Source organism: Miniopterus schreibersii, assembly GCF_964146895.1.
Source record: "Miniopterus schreibersii genome assembly, chromosome: 4".
In the NCBI taxonomy this organism is placed as follows: domain Eukaryota; kingdom Metazoa; phylum Chordata; class Mammalia; order Chiroptera; family Miniopteridae; genus Miniopterus; species Miniopterus schreibersii.
The window spans coordinates 94,126,822-94,147,174 of NC_138105.1; the positions used below are offsets into that span (position 1 = coordinate 94,126,822).

General features: G+C 55.9%; 1 protein-coding gene and 1 long non-coding RNA gene across 2 annotated transcripts in view; one reads left to right on the plus strand and one right to left on the minus strand.

The window, feature by feature from the left end:
* The window catches only part of LOC308556166, a 34,250-nt gene extending 20,945 nt beyond the window's left edge, over positions 1-13,305 (plus strand). Inside the window, exons 3-6 of the long non-coding RNA XR_013998684.1 lie at positions 5,336-5,459; positions 8,584-8,877; positions 9,364-9,503; positions 13,094-13,305. This is a non-coding gene — a long non-coding RNA (uncharacterized lncRNA). The remainder of the gene's footprint in view (positions 1-5,335; positions 5,460-8,583; positions 8,878-9,363; positions 9,504-13,093) is intronic.
* Positions 8,522-20,353, minus strand: part of SLIT3 (slit guidance ligand 3) — a 528,596-nt gene continuing 516,764 nt past the window's right edge. Inside the window, exons 30-36 of the mRNA XM_081135280.1 lie at positions 19,753-19,890; positions 17,519-17,759; positions 15,828-15,958; positions 12,376-12,530; positions 10,968-11,253; positions 9,819-10,027; positions 8,522-8,859 (exon numbers count right to left, since the gene is read on the minus strand). Coding sequence (XP_080991406.1) covers positions 8,624-8,859; positions 9,819-10,027; positions 10,968-11,253; positions 12,376-12,530; positions 15,828-15,958; positions 17,519-17,759; positions 19,753-19,890 — 1,396 coding nt within the window. The 3' untranslated portion in view covers positions 8,522-8,623. The remainder of the gene's footprint in view (positions 8,860-9,818; positions 10,028-10,967; positions 11,254-12,375; positions 12,531-15,827; positions 15,959-17,518; positions 17,760-19,752; positions 19,891-20,353) is intronic.

Here is a 20,353-nt window from a genome sequence, read left to right on the forward strand (position 1 = left end):
ACTTTTCAGTTCTGTCTCTTCTCCCGGAGGCTCTGGGGCCCACCCCAGCGGTCCCCCAGGTATTTCCAAACTCCAGTGTCGGGAGTGAGGCCAGAGAACAGAAAGAAAGGAGGTCAGAGGGCTGGGGCTGGGGGCAGGGGGAGTGAATCAGTTTAGGAAAAAAGACACCCAGCGGTTTCCGATCAGTTTAATTTGGTTTTGCTGAGGTAAGAAACAGTCCAGACCTGCAGAGAATTTTTATGAGTGTTTATTTGAGCCAAAACTGACAACATAGGCGGACGAGCCGGAGGATCTCCAGGGCTCCGGAGAGGAACAGTTTCCCTGCTTTTATGCGTTTGCAGCGAAGGAGGGGACATGAGGAAGATTAGGTGAAGGTGGGAGAAGGCCAGTCAGTCGGGGACTGGTTACAGGACGGCTGGGACTGTGTGCTTTCTTGAGGGCAGTTATGTCTTCGAAGGAGGCTCTGAAAAGAGGCTTTTCCAAGGTGTGTTAACCTAGATGCGCAGAAACTATGGACAGGCCTTGCTTAAGGCAAAGAGAAACGTTTTAGAAAAGAAGTTCCGTGCCTGGGGCGTTGACTAACCTCCAGCAGTTAGAGCTTTATGGTCAGGTCACCCTGTGAGGTGACTTTCCATAGAACCCTCTTTCGCCCACAGTTTAGAGGCCAGTTATCTCAGTCCACTGGGTTTTAAGGACCAGGGCTGGGGATCTGAGCCACGCCACGTGGAGACCGGCTTGCCCTAGCTCTGGACTTGAAACAGGTGCTTTGTGACCAGGACGGAAAGCGGAGTTTTGAGGAAAAGGCAGCCCTGTTGAGGCTGGTGTCGCTGGCTTTCCCCGGAGCTGTGTTTACAATCAGGCAGAAAAGCAGGGACACAGGACGGAGCTGCCCCTCACATCCCAGTGTCTACGCACCTTGCTCCTGAGAACCCGTGGGCCAGGCGGCGCCTCTAGGATTAGTGAGTTTTGAAACTAAGTGGGGGAATTGTCACGGGAGGGAGTTGGAGGCGGTGGCTTCCCTCTAACTCTGTGGGTCTGGTTAAAGACCAGCCGGGGGTGTACCGCTGGCTCCCTGGTTTCTGCAGAGTGAAATGCCTGCCTTCTTTTGTTCCCGGGGGGAGGAATACGGGTGGGAATTGGAAAATGTGTTTCGGGCAGGCTCCCTCCAGGTTTCCTTCATGCAGGGTGGCTGCTTTTGTATCTTGATCCATAAAGGCCTGTTCACAGTCTAAAAATCACAGTGCCCACGGCCTCTCCTCCCTCCAACATCCTTCACACACACACACACACACACACACACACACACACACACACACACACACGGCTGTATGACCTTGGCTGAGTCACTTCCTTTTTAAAGCGTCAGTGTCCTCAGCTATAAACAATGACAGGTTACGTAGGGGGTTGAATAATGCTCCCCCCCCAATTCATGTCCACCCAGAACCCACACCCTCACCCTCACCCTCACCCTTGCCCTGGGGCTGCCCTCTGGGTCTCTTTCATGTGGCTGCCCCTGAGTCATATCCTTTCACAATAAACCGGAAGCTAGGAAGTAAAGTGCATCTGAGCTCTCTGAGCTGCTCTAGCAAATTAATAGAGCCCAAGGAGGGGGTTGTGAGAAGCTCCACCCCACCCTGCCCGGCAGGTGTCCATCCGTACAGGTGGCAACCTGGCCTTTCATCATGGTGGGCTGGAAAAGTGGGGAGTTTTTGACTTACAAGGCCCGGTTTGAATCCCAGTTCAGCAGTTGACCAGCTGTGGAACCAGGGCAATGACCTCACTTCTCTAAGATTCAGGCTCCTCGGCTCTAATGTGCAGATAACAATCTCCGCCTCGCAGATTTGGTGAGAATTGGGGGTGCATGTGCAGAACCTCGGTTGGGAGCAGGCCCTCTATGAAAGAGCCGCCCCATGACTTCCCCCAGTAGCTGCACTGCCGTTACTCCAGCGCCGACCACGCGGCCTGGTTCCGCTTTCCATTAATTAGCCCATCAGCTTTCCTTCGTCCCACGAGCTCCGGTGGTTGCACAAGACACCCTGATGCGGGAAGATGTCCAGCGAGAGACGCCTGCCGGGGCTCGTGCAAACCCTGGAGCTGCGGCGGGAAGGACACGGGCACTGCTCTCGGTCAGACGTGGCCCCAGCCCCCGCCGCCGTCTCCCAGCTGCGGGTGCATCTCTCGGTCACTGGCTGGCTGGCCTCACACCACGGGCCCTGTGTCCACGTGGCATGAACAGCACGTGCTCCCTGAGCGCCCGCTTTTCACCTCCTGCTGCGAATCCGCCTTCTCGCCCTTGGCTGGGCGGCCGCCCGGCTCCCCCAGCGCCGCTCGTCCAGCCTTTCAGCCGCCGTCCAACGGACATGGCAGGTGAATCACTTTCAAAACAAGGTCTCGGGAGAAGGGGGCGCCCCGAGAACCCCTCTGCACCAATTACACTGGATTCTAGGGTTCGGAGCAGGGGTTAGCTGCTCTTCTCTCTCCACCTGTCTCCCCTCCACCCCCCAGTTTAGGGAAAGAGATATTCTTAGGTACATTTAAAGATGTAATTGTTAATAAATACCACGCGAAAATAGCATCTTGAGTCCAGTGCAGCAAGTTTCACAGACTTTCATGACTGTCAATAAGAAATCCGGTGTTATTTTTTGGCTGCCAGGTGTTAGCTCCTGTATTTATCACTTATGTTTACTTGCTGTGCACAAAGTGGATCCCTAGCCTCGGCTCCTCCTGTCAATACGGTAGCGTATTTTTTGAGGTTTAATTGACATGTAACATTATGTAAGTTTCAGCTTCACAGATCATGACTTGATAGTTGTACAGGGTGGGACAAAAGTGGGTTTACAGTTGTTCATATGGAAAATAATATAATAATTAATAAATAATAGCACAAGAATAGACTTTTTTGCATACTCACAACTGTAAACCCACTTTTGCGCCATCCCATGCGTATTGTGAAGTGATCACCACAGTAAGTCTAATTAACACCCGTCGCCACACATAGGCGGACCTTTTTCCTTGTGATGAGAACTTTTAAGACTTGCTCCCTTAGCAGCTTTCAAATATACAGCACGGTGCCATTAATTCACTTTCGGGAAGCAGTACAGTCCCGTGGCCACCAGGCCGCGCACTGTATCCCCCGGCGTTCGTTTTGTAACAGGGAGTTTGCGTCTTTTCACCACCTTCATCCGTGTCGCCCGTCTCCCGCCCCCGCCTCCAGCAACTACCAGTCTGTCCTCCGCATCTATGAGTTTAGTTTTGTTAAGGCTCCCCATGTAAGTTAGTCATACGGCGTGTGTCTTTCTGTCTGACTTACTTCATTTAGCCTGATGCCCGCCAGGTCCATCTATGTTGTTAGGATGGCAAGACTTCCTTCTGGTGGCTGAAAAGTAGTTCAGTGTGCGTGTGTGCATGCATGTGTGTGTGTGCGTGTGCGCGTGTGTGCGTGTGCGGAGCGTTACGTGCCATTTCCTTTAGCCGTTCATCCACCGGCAGGAGCTAAGGTCGTCCTCCTGTCTTGACGATTGTAAATGATGCCGCTCTGAACGTGGGGTGAAGAAAGCTGTTTGACATAATGTTTTCATTTCCTTCCCGTAAATACCCAGGAGTGAAATTGTTGGATCATATGGTATTTCTATTTTTAATTTTTTGAGGAAATTTCATATTGTTTCTCATAGTGGCTGCACCAATTTACAGTCCCACCGACACTGCACAAGGGTCCCCTTTCCTCCACATTCTTGCCAACGTTTGTTACCCCTTGTCTGTTTTATGACAGCCGGTCTAAGAGGCGTGAGGCGACGCCTCACTGTGGTTTGCTTTGCGTTTCCCTGGTGATTGGTGATGGGCATCCTCTCATGGACCTGCTGGCCTTTGGAAAAATGTCTATTCCGATCCTTTGCCCATTTTTTAATCAGGTTGTTTGTGAGTTGTTTTTTTTTCTATTAAGTTGTATGAGTTCCTTATACATTTTGGATATTAACGCCTTATCAGATATATAATTTGTAGGCCCCAAATCCTGGAGGAGGGCTACTCGGTCTGAGCGTGGGGAGTGGAGGCTGTGGGGGTCTGGCCAGCAGCTCCTCCTGGCAGGCCACCCAGGCCATGGGACACAGCTGTGTCAGCGCAGAATCTGCACCCCCACCGACGTTTCAGAGTCACTCACACTGACAGGTATTAAGCTAAGGTCAAGGGCATCCTGATGGAGGCTCAGGGTACCTGGCCCGTGTGGCCCTGTCTTGCTCAGGAAATAACCAGGGGAAGAAGGAATGATAGGCCTGGCCCTTTTCCAACCCTTGGTGCCTCTGGTGCCCACCAGTGTCTTGCTCCCCACAGGATTCTTCACAGGGGAGACATAGGCCCTCTGCCCGGGGAGCGAAGGTGACCCTGAGGTCGTTAGTGGCAGCCTCTGGACCCTTGGCATTCCTCATTCAGAAAGGCCACAGGCTCCCAAGGATGCCCAGGGCTGGGAAGCTGAGGGGTGAGCTCTGCCAGCTCCCCTCGCTCACAAGCTTCCTTTCAGACGTCACCACCTCTGGCCTCCTGGGTGCTCCAGCACCGCCTGCCCTGATGGCCTTCGCGGGAGGGCAGATGCCTAGCGAGTGCTGGGGTCGCGGGGTGTTGCGCCCCGCCCCGTGCCCCAGTTCTTCAGAGAGGCCTCCCCCGGCTTCCCAGCCAGTCTGTCCCGTCCTCGATTAGATTATCTGCCGTTTGCTGCTTGCCACTCAGTCAAAGGTTAAGCTGGGGGGGAGGGGTGTCATGGACTTTGCCCTGACTGTCCTTGGGGTCTCCACGCCTAGACCTTACCCTGCAGGTAGCAGAGGTTCTAGAGATGAATGAAGGAGATTAAATCAGGCATTGAAGGCTCCCTTCTCCTCAGTAGTGCCCTCCCTGAACTGGGCTGGCTTCCTCCCCGGGGCCCTCGGCAGCCAGTCACCACCAGGCCAACCGCAGGCCCCGCAGACCCCAGGCCACGTGCGGGGTCTCCCCTCCCACATCTCCAGGGAACTCTGGAGTCTGCTTTTTCCCCACTTCGTCACCCAAAAAACCAATTTTTTTCACTAACTCCACCCCGGACTTGTCCAAACTTTACAAATGCAGCACTCTTTCCCCCGGGAGTGTAAAGGCCGGGAGTAAAAATAAAACGCACCACAGCAGGCTGAGCTTATGGTGTTCACAGGAGCATCTGAGAGCTTGCCTGTGACCACCCATTTATTTTAATGACATCAGAATATGACAGTCTGTTGGGGGGGGGGGGGGGGGAAAGCACATTTTTTATCCCATACTGGGGAAGTGGCACTATAACATTGTTTTTAAAAAAACATCTTAATATGTTTCCTCTTAGAACCTATTGTCGAGTTAGAGAAATAAGCTTTGCCGAATGCCCACTTCTGCGTTTGTTGGTCCTGGCTGGCTGGCTCCTCTCATCAGCTTTCCCCGGGAGCTTCCACCCAGAGTAGAAAATATAGGTAAGTCTGCCCCGCCAGACAGTGCCCCAGCCCCCCGGCCGTCTGCGTCCACCAGCGCTGTCTGGGGGTGAGGCAGGGATGCTTTCCTGGCCACCCAGCAGATGTCGAGAGTCTGTCTCAGGCCTCACTCTGCCTGGATGCCCACTGGGGAGACACCAGGTCTATTCTTGCCTCTGGCGTTAAATTGCTAGATGACCTTGGTCTCCGGTCTAGACACCCCGTCTCCCTGATTCTCAGTTTTCCCACCCGCCAGGGACCCCCTCAGGCTCCTTCGGCTCTGATATCTGGGATCCTGTGGGTTCTTGAGGGGCAATCCCATTGACACGAGGGACTTCTGCTCCCAGGAAAGACAGTGGTGACTGCTCAGCCTTTGGGTTCCCCTGGTGATAGACGCGTCTTGGTGAAGGGCAAGGTTAGCTCACTCCCTGTCCTGGCCGCGTGGGGGATTTTCTCGCGTCTCCCTGGCCCCGGGAGACCCCTCTTCCTTCCCGTGCCCCTCTCCTGTTCCACCCTCTGTCCTCGCTCTGAGGTGTCAGACTTGAGTTCCTTCCTATGAGACTGAACAGGTTATACAGAGACCTTTCAATAAAGCAACAACATCGGTAATAACAGCCACAGCATCACAGGTTTTTAGTTTACACTGTACAGGAGCTTGTAAATACATTGTCCCGCCGGTGATTTTAGGAACCCTCCCTTCCCCTTCCCCTGCATCCTGCTCAGGGGGAAACAGAGCCCGAGCCCCCTGTTCTGCACACGTGCGTGTCCCCAACACAGACACTGACCCGGTAAGTGTGAAAATTACCCAACTGGACTCTTCCTGTCCCGTGGGACTTTCTGTTCCTAGCACTCGGCACTCAGATAAGAGAATTTTAATCTTTACTTGTTAAACTTCATTTGGGAGTTTTTTGTTTTTTTTTTTAAATGGTCTTGCATTTGGCAGTTTGTAAAGTCAGAGCTTCCAAAATTGAGGGGAAGGCTCAAAATCCACCCCCCCAGCCACACAGAGAAAGAACCCGGTCCTTCAGGCTGGCCTGGCTGATATGGGTCGGCCTTGGGGTGACTGGCAGAGAGGCCTTGGATTCCTGGGGGCAGGGGTGGGGGATGGGGCAGAGGGAAAGCCTCAGCCTAGCGAGTCCTTACAGAAGGCAGGGACCCTGGGCGGGGCTGGGGGGAGGCTAGTGAGGAGCTGCTGGTGGATTAAGGCTCAGCTCCACCTGTCTGGGCGGGTGGTGGGCGGGTGGGCTGCGGGCAGATCCTGGGACACCCCTTCCAGGGCAGCCCTTCTGAGCTACCCTGGAGACTGTTGTGACCCACCTGGAAGTCAGCATTGTGTAGCCACAGAAAACTAAAGGGAACAAGATTAGAATGGTATCTGACATGTAACATACTAAAGACTAAGCAAGTCTCACTGTTACCATTTGAAACAAGGTCCCGTTAAGTACCTGGAGCATAGTGAACAGGCGTATTTTTAAGTAAATTGCTCCGTCATATCCTTTCTTCTCTCCTTCCCTCCCTCCCTCCATCCGTCCCCTCCTTCCTTCCTTATCTGCCACCTGCCTCATGCTCTTCCATCTTCCTTCCTTTCCTCCCTCCCTTCTGGGTTCTTTGAGCCCCTGGTCCACCGCCGTCCTCTCCGAACCACTGGGCTCGTCTGCGGACCCTCAGAGCTGGGGGTGGCTGGAGGGCCCACACTCTTCCCCGGCCTCTGCAGGCGGCTCGGGGGCTTGGGGAGGCGGGTGGCTGAGACGGGCAGCCAGTGAGAGGGGCTGGGCCTGAAGGGCGCAGGGGCAGCTGAGGGCGGAGGAGAGCAGGGCTGGACGGGCTGCCTTGGCTCCCACCCCCCGATGTGTGAGGCCCTCTGTCTAGACTCTTTCTGGATGCTAGGGGAGCACAGCAAGGAATGGAGAAGACAGAACCAAAGCAGGAAAATTAGCAGGAAAAACCTCTTTCCTTTTCTGGTCGGTTTCCCCAGTGAGCTTAAGCTGCCTCCATCTCCCACGTTTGTGCCTTTCTGGAGAAGGGACCGGAGCTCTGGGCCTGGCTGTGGGCCTGGCTTTCCCACGGGGCGGGTGTGTGGCTTAAGGCGAGTCCAGAGGCAGGCGAGGCCGACGGCCTCATCTAGGAAATGGGCTCTGTGCTTTGCCCTTCCTGGGGCGCAGGAGTCACGTGGGTAAAATGAGGTGCACTGGGAATGTCCAGAGGCGCAAGTGGTCTTTGTCATTAGGTTGGTGGCCTGGAGGATCCAGGTAAAGCCTGTCTGCCCCATAGCAAGAGCCTCCAAGAACTTTCTGGAATCGGACGCCTACCAGGACTGTGGGTAGGCTGGGTTCCGGGCCCTGGCTTCCTGCCCTCCGAGGGTCACAGTCCAAGCTGAAATCTGGAGGGGAGGGCCGTTGGGAACTTGCAGAGGAAGGACTGGTGGCCAGGGACAGGATGACCAGGGATGGCGGCATGACTGTCCTCCCTCCTGTCACCTGGAGGGCTTAGTTCCCTGGAGGGGCAGGGAAAGAGTAGCTGTTTTAAATTTTGGCAGAACAGGCTCAGAGTTTAGATAGGTTTGCACTGGACCCCAGGGCCAGCCAGGCAGGAGCAGTGGGGTCTGCAGTGGGTTCAGGGGTGGGGTGGGGCGGGGCAGAGGGGAGCAGAGGGGAGCATGGGGTTTTGGGGTCACAGGGAAGGCCAGCGCCCTTTCCTGGAAGAACTGGGCCTCTCGGATGTCAACAACCAGAACTGAACACTTTTAGAGAAGAAACAAAGGAACGTCTCTCCCTCTCACTTCCCCTTCTTCCTGAGCGGCTGACACGATCCTGTTGCATCAACATAAACACGCCCTCCTCGTCCTCAGACAGGCTTTCACTTCTTTATTCTTACCCTTTCATTGTAAAACATTTTTATTAGTCTTTACTCTTAAAATTTTTAACAGCTGTTTATAAAAACACGACAAATACACAACACAACACAGAAGACCCAGTAACGATAACTCACTATATGGTACATGTACTCAGACGGTGTGATATATTTATATAATACAAGATGAAAATAGTCACTTTCCATAATAAAAATAAGTTCTATTTTTGTTTATTTTACAATATACTTAATATTCTCTTCTTCTTTTCCTCCCCAGCTTCCGCGGCTCGACTCCGGGTCCGGGGGTCCCCAGGGCCTTAGGAGCAGGGCCGGCAGCCGCACTCCACGTGCCTCTCCACCTCCTCCACGAAGGACGAGCCGTCCGCGCACTGGAAGACGTATTTCCGCCGCTTGCTGCGCGTGGGCTGGCAGCACTGGGGCCCGCAGCCGCCGCGGCACTGCACCACCGGCACCCTGGAGGCCGTGGCGCACGACGCGTAGCCTTTCTGGCGGCGGATCACCTCTCGGACGACCTCCCCCAGGCACGGGCTTTCTGCAGAGGGCAGAAGAGGTAGGGTCAGGGCGCGGGCAGGAGCCAGGGGCTGTTCTGAAACTACACACTTCATTCGTTCGCTCATCCATCTCCCCCCCCCCCCCACACTCTCATTTATTCACCCGCTCTTCCCCCCACTCAGGCACCACCCACGGACTCACCCGCAGGCAGCCTCCCCTCCCTGCATGTACCCACCCCCTCCTCGTATGCACTCACCCAGCGTTCATCTTCCCCACCACACGTCTGGGCATCCACGTCTGTACCCACCCACCCTCACATCCATTCTTGCACCCACCTGCCCACTCAGCTCCCCACCAGGCTTGGTCCCTTCCTTCAAGGACCTTAAAGCCCAAACTTTATGTGTGAACAGATAGACTGTGGGCTGAATCCTGTGTCCGAACTCTGCACCACACGTTTCAAATCCAGATGAAATACCAATTTTAAAAAACAAAACCCAGAAGATTCCACCCAATAATGGGGATTTCTGGCTTCTTCGAAAACCAGGGGGTCTGGCAAACCGGGGGCTTCCCTGCACTGTTACAGCGGCTGGAGCGGAGCGCAGGAGGTGGGGCGGGGCTGCAGGGTGCCCGGGTGCCCACCCACGGCCTCGCGTCTCAGCGGTGCAGCCTGGGCACTGACGGATGGTAAGTGAGGGTCGCTGGGGAGGAAGGGGCCGCATTTACACAGCCGGGAAAGGAGGCCGAGTTGAGATGTGAGTGAGGAACAGGCACCAATGAGCCAAAGAGCCTGGGGGAGGAGCTTTTCCAAAAGTCCTGGAAATGACTGGAGGGGGAAGGGGGCTCTAAATCTGCAGGAATCCTCCGGACCCTACCCTTCATCTCCACCCCTATGAGAGTAGGGAGGGGAATGAATAGAGAGGAAACAGGGAGAGGGGGAAGGGAGAGGAGAGAGGAGGGTGAGAGGTGAAGCAGCCTCACAGGGGCACACAGTAGGCCTACCTTGGTCGCAGTGCTCCCCTCCGAAGCCGGGCTGGCACAGGCAGTAGGGCTCCCCTCGGTCTGAGACGTGGCACTGCCCGTGGTGACATTTGAAGGCCGAGCAGGCGCCGGCGGAGTCGTTTTTGTGGTCGCACGAGGCCCCCCCGTAGCCCTCCGCGCACTTGCACACGTAGGAGGTCCCGGTCGTCACGCATTTCCCGTGGTTGCAGCTGTTGGCGGAGGAGAGGGTGAGAACGGGGCCAGAGCCGGGGGTGCCGCTGGAGGTGCCCCCCCCGCACCCCGGCGGGCACCAGGCTCAGCCTGGGACCCAGGGCTGTGAGGCCGGCTGCCTGCACCCCGCGCTCCGCCAGCCCGAGGCCGGTCTTTCCTTGGACACTGCGCCCCGCGCGCTACCCAGCGGCCGGCTGGGGCCACGGCGTGGCTGGCTCCCACTCACGGGGCCACGTGGCAGCCACTGCCCGGAGGGCCCCAGCACGGGTGGAGGATCCGGGGCCCACGTCCTAACGGGTGCCGGCCGGGGCCGGGCTCACTGCGGAGGTGGGGCCTCGCTACGCCCACGCGCAAGAGCCGCGCGGCCGGGCCTCGTTTCTGATCCGCAACATCGCTTCCCAGCTCCCCGCGCAGCCGCACCACCAGCCTCGGCTCAGCGGCTGCTTCTGGCTGATGCAGGTCTCTTAACGCCCGGGCTCTAGGTCTCCCAGTTTCACACGAGGCCGGGCACACAGTAGGCCCTCCGTGACTGTGTGTCGGGTGTGGATACGGGAGACTAAGCGCGAGTGCGCTGCAGCTGTGCCTGGGCCTGGGCCTGGCGAGCACGCCTGGGGGCGCGCGGCGCCGGCGGAGGGGGGGCTGAGTCTGGCCTGAAGGTCCCCCCTTCCGCGTGCCCGCTGCGGGGATGAATGCCAGGGCCGGCAGGGCGGTGTGCCCCCTAACGGGCGGTTTTCGGATGTGCTGGGCGGGGCAGCCCCATGCGCCTGCGGGAGACCCGGTTTGTGGGTGTCAGTCGGGCCTCAGCAGCCACGCTTGTGCAGGTCCCGCCTACAACCTGACCATGGTCCCTCCGGCTGCCATCGGCGCCCACTCCTCAGGTGGGGCAGGGGTGGGGGAGGGACTGAGCCTACGCTGGGGCCCAGGGGGAGCCCGACTGACCTGTGTCCCAGGCAGGGGTCCAGGGCCTCCTGGTCGCACAGCGGGCCGGCCCAGCCGGGGTGGCACTCGCAGACCACGCTGTCCTTCTCCACGGCGCGGCACAGGCCGTGCTTGCACACGGTGCAGGACTTGCAGCCGGGCGAGACGCCCAGCGACTGCGGCGGGAGGGCCTTGAAGTCCTGCAGCTCGTTGTTGATGCGCACCTCGTGGATGCAGCCGTGGAAGCCGCCCAGCGGCCGGTCTGTGCCCTGGCGCAGGGCCGAGAGGCCCGTGGAGGTGGGGATGCCTGTGGGGAGACGGCGGGACAGCGGCCTGAGACCCTCCCCTGCCCGCCTTCCCCAGCAGCCCAGCCCTCCCCTTGGAGTGAGAGCTCTTTCCATGCCCCTTGGCTAAGCGTTCACAGCCCCGGGCCTCTGCTGCGCCAGTGGAGAGAATTGTCCCACACTGTGACTCTAAAAAAACTGGAACTGTTGCCATTATTTAAATATAGAAAATATCCCATAAAAATCCGTATTTCAGATTTCTCTAGAAAACAAGATGTGGCCACCCACAGCCACACGGCGACCCTGGCTGGATGGGGAAGGACCATGCCCAAGCTGGGTGGATGGTCACACTCCCCTGATGTCCCTACCAGGCCTCGGTGGGTTTGACAAGGCCCACAGGACATAGCAGGCAAGCTGGAGCTGGGGACAGAAGCAGGGGTCTGGGGCGCAGCCTGGATCAGTGAACTTTGGGGATTCTTACTGGGAGAGAAGCTGTGTCCCCTCTGGGACTGCTCCAGCCCTTCCCTGGACTGGCTTTTAATAAAGCTCATTCCTGGGCCAGCCCAGCCCTCCGGAGCTGGTCTCCGTGTCAGGGGGTAGGAGAAGTCTCTGGACTCTGTGTTGAACTAGCAGTTTTGGTGCCATTGTTTTGCACACAATCCTTTGAGAAGGACCAGCCCAGGGCTGTGTTTCAGGCCAGGCTCTGCCAGGCCGGGGGCTGCTTCTCCTTTTGGCCTTAATCTCAAACAGGTTCTTACAAATGTATCAGCTGAGCCTCACATTGCCCCAGGAGGTGGCAGAGCACAGGGCATGTGACCTGCAGCCCAGGGATAGAAGGGCCTGGACCCTGCCTCCATCGCCTCCTTCCCTATTCCGTTCCATCTGCCCCGAACAACTTGTGGTTCTCAGAAGGAGCCTGACCTCTCTCCGCTCCTCTTCTCCCCATGCCCTAGCTGACTAGTTACCCTTTAGGGATCAGCTTGGTTGTTGCTTCCTCCAGGAAGCCTGCCCTGATTTGCCTTGGCAGTGGGTGCCTAGATGAGAATCCCTGGAAACTCCAGCCAGAGGGCCTGAGTACAGGTGCCCGAGCACAGAGGGCAGGGGAGAGGTGGAAGTGGTGGGGGTGGCACAGGGGGAGGCTTTACCTCCAAGGTAGAGGGGGCTGTTGATTCCCACTGCTGGCTGCTTCTGGAGCTTTCCCAGGCTCTTGGGGGCTCCTTTGTCCACCACCAGGTTCAGGGTCTGGTTCAGCATCACCAGCTCCACGCTGTGAAACTGCCCGTCATTCACGGTCTCCACGCTGGGCAGGAGAGAGAGAGACAGGGTTGGCTGTGTGCCTCCCACGGTGGGCACTGGGTTCTGGTCTTGACTGATAACTTGCACTTCATTTTACTTTTTATTTGCAAATAACGCCAAACTCACGTAAGTGCAAAAATATAAACAGTACAGAGAACAACTATTAGAGCTGCAGATTCTTCTAGCCCCATCTGCTTTATCATCTACTCTCTCTCACTGTATTTCCACACACATTCATTCACACACACACACACACACACACACACACACACACACAGCTTTTCTGAACTACTTAAAGGTAAGTTACATCCATTGTAGCCCTTTATCCCTAGACACTCCCTGTGCATTCCCTAAGGACAGGGATACTCTTACGTAAGCAAGCACAGTTCTGTTTTGGTAAACTTAACATTGATACCATACTGGAATCTAACCAGTCTGTGTTCTAATTTTTCATTGGGACCCCATAATGTCTTTTATAACATTTTTCCCCCCCTTCTAGTACAAGACCCGGCCTAGGAAAAGCGATTGCATTTGGTTGTCATCTGCATTCTTTCCTGTGTTTCACAGAGCTGAGCCCGCCCCATGCTCGGACCACCTCAGTGCCCGCCCTCCTGCACACCGTGAGGACCATGATTTTCCTCACTTGCTCCATTTCTCTCGCAAGTATCAGTAAGGATATAAGGCTAGCATCATTCTAAGGAATATTGTACACAAAAATTAGCTTGGTGTGATATTTATATTTTTTTCTAGTACATATGAATAAAAATGATCTCATAGTTAAAATGTCAACAGTTGGTCTTTGTCCCACCTCAGGTCATCTCGCGTGCCTGCAGCAGTGTGGGTAACACATTTGGGGAAATGAGCCTTGCAACTCGCCTGCAAGGTCAGCTTGTTATCTGCATGACACGACCCAGGAAGCAGAAGCCCAGGGAAGTGAAGTAACTGACCTCAGGCCCCATGGCTGCCGCATGACAGAGCGGGGATTTCCACCCAGGCGCATCCAGCTTTGCAGCCCACCTGGTCCCCTCCCGGAGCTGCCCCTGACTGCAGCAGCCACTCACTCAGGGCTTGCTTCTGTTATGTAAACCTCACGATAAATTGTGAAGTGCTACTAGATAATCCCATTTCACAGATAAAGAGACTGAGGCCCTGAGAGGTAAGTGATTTGTCTGAGGTCGTCCGCCCAGTGTGGTCCAGAAACAGAATTCATAGGCAAAACTTCGGACTCCAGGGTTCTGCTCTTTCCACTCCTCTATCCTGGCAGGGCTGGGAGGGACAGAGGGGTTTGGGGATGAGGTACTCCCTTTGCTGAAGAGAATGGCTCTCTGAGGAGAAGCTGAATGCTGTCTTATCTATTCAGGTGGGACCATAAACGTGAGTAGAAGAGTCCCATAATCAGTCTCCTGGAGAGATGCTCAGGGATTTCAGGGAGGGAAGGGCTCTGAGAGTCTGCCCTCTATCTGCTGGGCCAGAGTAACTAGCATGGACTGCCAGGTGGAGACCACGGGAGGTGCCAGAGCCAGGCCGGGTGGCCCGTCTGGGACGCTCGTGAGGACAGCTGTTGGGCAGAGTGGCCTGTCCAGTTCTCTTTTGCTTTTAATAGCAACGCTGGGCGTGTGTTGAGCCTCTAACAGGGGCCACACGTGCTACTCTGTGCTAAACACTTGACCTGCAACCCCCACGTGGGAGGTACAATGTTTCCTCCATTCTAGAAATAAGAGATGTAAGGTGACCCTACCAAAGTCTTAAAGTGGAAGTCGTAGAGGCCAGACTCAGCTCCAAGCTCCCAAGCCACAGGACCCTATGCCACTGGGGGACGAATAGACATTTTAGGCCCTGGGTTCCCGCAGCTGGATGCAGAGTTGTGACCACTAGGTGGCGACAGAGCGTCACAGGAACAAAAACTTCCTGGGATTTTAGTGAACAGCCTGAGACCACAACCTACATTGCAGCCCCCCACCCCTGGACAAGGGTGCCATGGTCTCTGTCTCTCTGTCTCTCTCTTGGCCTCACCCTTTGTGCCCCAGCACGCGGGGTGAGCAGGTTTTGGTGGGGGCCTGACCTGCGTTTGAATCCCAGCTCTGCCCACTTACTGACTTGTGTGCCTTTGGGCCAAGGGCGTCATCCGAGCCTCAGGTTTCTCATCCCTGAGATAGGAGTGATGACACTTGCCTGGGTTTGTGCTGAGGATCGAATGAGACAAAGACCTTGGCAAAGGATGGATTGTGGTGATTAAGACTCGGGGAGCATGCGCTGCAGGCCAAACAGAGCTCTCATGTGCTGTTTTAAAATGGCCAGCATTTCAACATGGAGGTATGTCACATAGAAACCCTGGGTTTCTAGCTTCTCTTGAGAATCTGCAGCATCTGCTGGAGCTGAGGTCAACTGTCCCTTTGGACAAAGCCAGCACCCTCGAGGCTACCACAGTCCTCACCACTCCCTATTGCACCCCGGCCCACTTTCCCCAAGTCTGTCACCTTACGGAGCCCCTTGGCCTTGTGGATAGGAAGTAATGCCTAAAGTCCCTCTGACAAGTCAGGACTGAGGATTAGTGCAGTTTGTCCCCATTCTGGGGCACGTAGGGGCTCAGGTGGGCTTTTCTGTGTGTTTGCCCTGGAGCCTGGAATAGACCTGAGACTGCAGCGGGGCAGGTGAGCACAGTCAGGCACCCGCAGGAAGGTGGCCATGTACTGTCACTAACTGAACTAGCACATCTGCAATTTCACAGACATTACTTAACATGAAGCCAAATTTAAAATGTAGCAGACTTAAAGCTGATGTAAAGTAGCGTGTTAAGCACTAGTACAGCTGACATGTGGATAATGTAAGAATCAGGGCGACTGTGGAAGGACTGATGTTTAGGGACGACTGTCCTTCAGAGCAGTCTGAAAGTCACTTCAGGAGCGGTCCTGCTCCCTTGGGGCTCTGGAATGTCTTCCCCGAGTCGCATGCTAATCTCCCCTGTTTTCTTTCTTAAACTAATAAAAGATTAGGATGACATTTTGAAAAGGGCATCTCATTAAGCAGACTGGTTCCCATTGGAGCATGGGGCTCCTGGAGTAGCCAGCTGGCCATTTATCTTATGGTAATGAGGTGTCATCTCCCTCGGGCCTGCCTTCCTCTCCCGTCTCTTCCTCCAGCGCCCCTTTCTCCCTCCCCCCCTCCTCTCCTGGGAGGAAAAGTGTGTATGTGGGGGGGGGGGCAGTGAGACGAGGCATCAGAGTCACCCTGGCGTCGTCTGCAGGGCTGGAAGCAGGCGGGGAGCTGCAGCCCCTGCGTGGTGGAGGGCTGTGGTCCTCACCTGTACACCGTGGTTGGCGGGGAGCTCAGGCTGTCGTAGACAAGCCGCACGTGGCCCTGGTACAGCTCCAGCGCCAGGGGGTCGTTGTCCCCCTTGTAGAGAAGGATGCCGTTGTCCTTGTCCGTGGCCACCTGCGGAGAGGGATGTAGTGAGGGCTCCCCCGAGGCCAAACCTCCCCACCCCACCTCGCAGGGACCACTTCTTGGTGGCGTCTTCTGACCCACCCCCAGCATTCATGTCCCCGTTTCCTCCCCCATATGGACTGCACATTCCCAGAAGGCAGGCCTGTGCTTACACTCCAGCAAACGCCGATGGAACAATTCAGTTCAACAAGCACTGACTGAGCCCCCGTCACGTTATATCTACCTACGTCTACCCACCCACCCACCCTCCCTCCTAGCTGTCAGGAGCCCGAGCTCTCATCTGGCTCTCCCACTGGTACATGGTGTGGTCACACCCAAGCTCCCTCCCCGCCTCAGTCTCTCTGTATAAAGTGTGATAATAATTATAAACTAAATGCTAACAATTACCATTTAATTCAGTTTATTATGGACCAGGCACTGTTCTAAGAGTCATCTGGGGAGTTTTTAATACACCAGTGTCTGCAGTTCACCCCAAACCAATTACATGAGTCTGTGGGGTGGGGCCCAGGCAAAGATGATTTGGGAAGTTGTCCGGGTGATTCTAACGTGTTGCCGAGGCTGAGAACCACTGGCCTCAGAAGGTGCTGCCCAGAGGGCACCCGTCTGTCAGGCCCACTGCAGGCTGGGCTCTGACTCATCCACCGGGTCCCACTGCTCGGCACAAGCACAGCCTGAAGGAATGCGGGGTGCGGCAGGTGGTCTGCTAGGACATCTGGGTGTCTGGGCACTGGGTGCTGCTCTGGCTAATCCGGGTCCCTGGGTGGGAGGGACTGAGAGAAGAGGCAGGAAGGCGATGTGGAGACCCCGGAGGGGGGATGGCCACCAGAGCCTCTCTCTTCTTCATGTCCCTCTCTCCCCCCGGAATAGCTTCTCATCCCCCAGAAATGCGGTTTGGAATAAATGTGCTCAGATCCACAGAGAAGGAACCGGGAAGAAGTTAGTTCATACGAGATGGTTTTCTGTTCTTTGAAAATCCAGTTTGTTTGTGCCTCTGGGCCTTTGCACATGCTGATCTCGCAGCCTAGACTGCACCCCCCTTCATCCTGCCCCGTCAGCCCCTCACCCTTCTGCCCGTCTCCAGGCAAACTCCTCTTCTCCGTTATCACTGCCTCTGGGGAGCCTTCCCTGATTCTCCCCACCAGCCGGGATCCCTGCCCCAACCATGGGCTCCCACAACACCCAGGGCTGTCACTGTCCCTCTCCCTGTCATCTTGCTCTGGGCTATGGGCTTTGCCTGTCTTGTCCACTACTGAATTCCCATTGTCCAGCACAGTGCCTGGCATGTAATAGCTGAATGAGTATCTCCTAGAGGAATGAATGAATGAGGCTGGAAGTGGGGGCTGCTCTTAACCGTGAGAGCTGGTCAGGAGCTGTCTATGGGACCCTCTGGCCAGCGCTGGCCAGATCCCCTGAAAGCTGAGCGTCGGCCTTCATGCTGCTGTAGGGGACAGGGCTGGATTGCGATGACTGGGGGCATCCCAGCTGTTCTCAGAGCAATTGGAGCTGGGGCCTATTGGGGTCCTTCCAGGGCTGGGTAGGGGGGCGCACCTGCAGGGAGATGTTGGCCTGGGGCCGGACCTTGGCGGAGGCCAGTTCCACGTAGGAGTCCTTGCCCACGAAGTTGACAGTGATGAGCTTCTCGCAGCGAGGGCCAGCGAAGCCCGGGGGGCAGCGGCAGGTGGGCTCCTGCTGCACCACGATGCACTGGGCCCCGTTCTGGCACTCGTACTGGTCGCAGGGGCTGGTCTGCAGCAGGACCATGGGTGGGGGGTGCTCGCAGAGGAGCCCGCTGGAAGGGGAGAGGGGACAGTTATTTCCACCAGAGAGCTGCTACAGAGGGAGAGCGGGATGGGAACGGGGCCTGGTTCCTGCCCTGCCACTAACTGGGGCAGGTCCTCTTCCTTCTCTAAGCCCCTGTCCCTCGATTTCTGAAATGACAGGATTAGCCTGGCCGGGCGTGGCTCAGCTGTTGAGCATCGACCTAGGATCCAGGAGATTGAGGTTCGATTCCTGGTCAGGGCACATGCCCAGGTTGCGGGCTCCATCCCCAATGACTCTCTCATCATTGGTGTTTCTATCTCTCTCTCCCTCTGCTGCTCTCTCTGAAATCAATAAAGATATATAAAAAAATTTAAAAAAAAAATGACAGGTTTAGATTAGAGGGCAGGTCCCTAAATTTCAGTGTCATCAGGATCAGCCAGGATGAATTTGTTGAAAGTGCACATTCTCACCAGCCTGCGGTGAGCAGGTGAATAGAACACGGTGCGTCCACACAACGGGACATTTTTCAGCATTAAAAAGGAGGGAAACTGACACAGGCTACCACACAACGAGCCTTGAGGACATTGTGCGAAGTGAAACGAGCCAGTCACAAAAGACAAATGCGACAGGATTCCACTTATATGAGATCCTGAGAGTGGTTGAGTTTGTAGGGACAGAAAGAAGGGTGGCTGCCAGGGGCTGGGGGGGGGGCAGGGAGACTGAGGACTCAGTATTTAATGGGGACGGAGGAGTTTCAGTTCTGCAAGATGGGAAGTTCTGGAGACGGGTGGTGATGATGGCACACAGCAGTGTGACTATACTTCATGCCACTGAACTGTGCACTTAAAATGGTTAAGATGGCAAATTGTTGTTGTGGTTAATCCTCGCCTGAGGATATCTTTCCATTGATTTTTAGAGAGTGGAAGGGAGGGAGGAAGGGGGGAGAGAGAAACACTGATGTGGGAGAGACACATCGATTGGTTGCCTCCCGCACAAACCCCAGGGCGGGGAATCTAGCCTGCAACTCGGCTACGTGCCCTTGACTGGGGATTGAACCTATGACCCTTCCGTGCTCAGGCTGATGCTCTAACCACTGAGCAACACTGGCCAGGGCAGGATAGTAAATTTTACATTACGTATATTTTACCATAATTTTTAAAAAGCTTATCTTATTGTTGATGTACCACAATTTATACATGGTATAAGAAGTGCAGATTCCCAGCCCTTGCGCCCACCTCCCAGTTCTCATTTATAGCTCCGAGGTGGAGCAGGGGGGTTTACTTTTCCATAGCTTCGGGCGCAGGTGGTCTCAGCTGGGCTTTGGAACCACTGGCCTGAGCTCACCTGGTTCCTTCCAGGCGCACAGTCTCCAGAGTCCACGACCAGGCTCATTTGCATAGTTGGATCGATGCCACCCAATGAGCACTGACATACATGGAACTGTCCCCCAGCCTGACCCCCCTTAAGTGTGGTCCCTGCCTCCCCTCCAATCTCCCCATGTCCTTTCCATCCAGTCGGTGTGGGAGTTGGAACTGGGACCCAGGCCTCCCCTTCCACTTACCCCCCAGACATCTCCTGACACCTGGCCAGTGCCTCCCACCTCCTGTTCTCTTCTGGGGTTACTCATTCCAGCAATCGACCCCAAACCTCCCATTCCTGTCCATTTTCCTGCCACTGGGCACTGCATTGGTTTTGTTCTGCAGCCTAGAAATAGGATTCCTGCCAGTGTGGCCATGTGGCTACCCTGACCCTGCAAGCTGGGTTCCAAGATGGTGACAATTTCCATTAGATGGGGTCATGCCCGAGCTGGACATGAGCTGACCTCAGGTCCAACTTCCACTCAGAGTTGGCCTGGGTGGCTCTTCTACCCGTCTACACCATGGGGTTGACATCTGCTCTGGGACTTGCAAGGGCTGAGGAAATAGGGTGAGTATAGGTGCCACGGAGACCCAGGACTAGGGCTGCTTGGGCCCTGATGTCCGGGCCAGGCTGGCTCCTTCCTGAGGGGCCCCCCACCATACCTGAAGCCCTGGGGGCAGGTGCACGTGTAGCCATTGACCGCGTCCACGCATTGGGCCCCGTGGCGGCACCTGTGAGCTACACAGTCATCGTTGTCTACCTCACAGAGCTTCCCACTGTAGCCAGGGAGACATTCGCACCTGGAACACAGCAGAGCAAGGCTGTTCATACCCGTCAGCTCCCAGGCGGCCTCTCCTCCCCCCTCCACTCTCACAGGCTCCGAGAAGCCTGGCCCCGAGGGTGCCGTCACAGGCCATCCACAGCCTCCGCTCCCTGCAGTCCACCCACGCCTGCCTGCTTCACCTGGGTGTCTTGCTGCGGAGCAGGGGCTGGAATTCCGATTCGGGCTGGATCTACACTCCCTACACAGAATTCACATTCGCTTACTCCTCGCTTGTGCCAGCTCTGCGCCAAGCACCTTCACCCAGTGCCCTTTGGAGCCTCCCTGCACCCTGCGAGGGGGCTCTTCCATTATGGGGGGATACCAGGGCTCCGAGAGAGCTGATGTGACTTCCCCATAGCTTATGTGAAGGAGGGTGAAAGGAGGAGGTGGGAACAGAGCCCAGGAGATCTCCCAAGGGTGCTGTTTGATTCCCAGGCTCC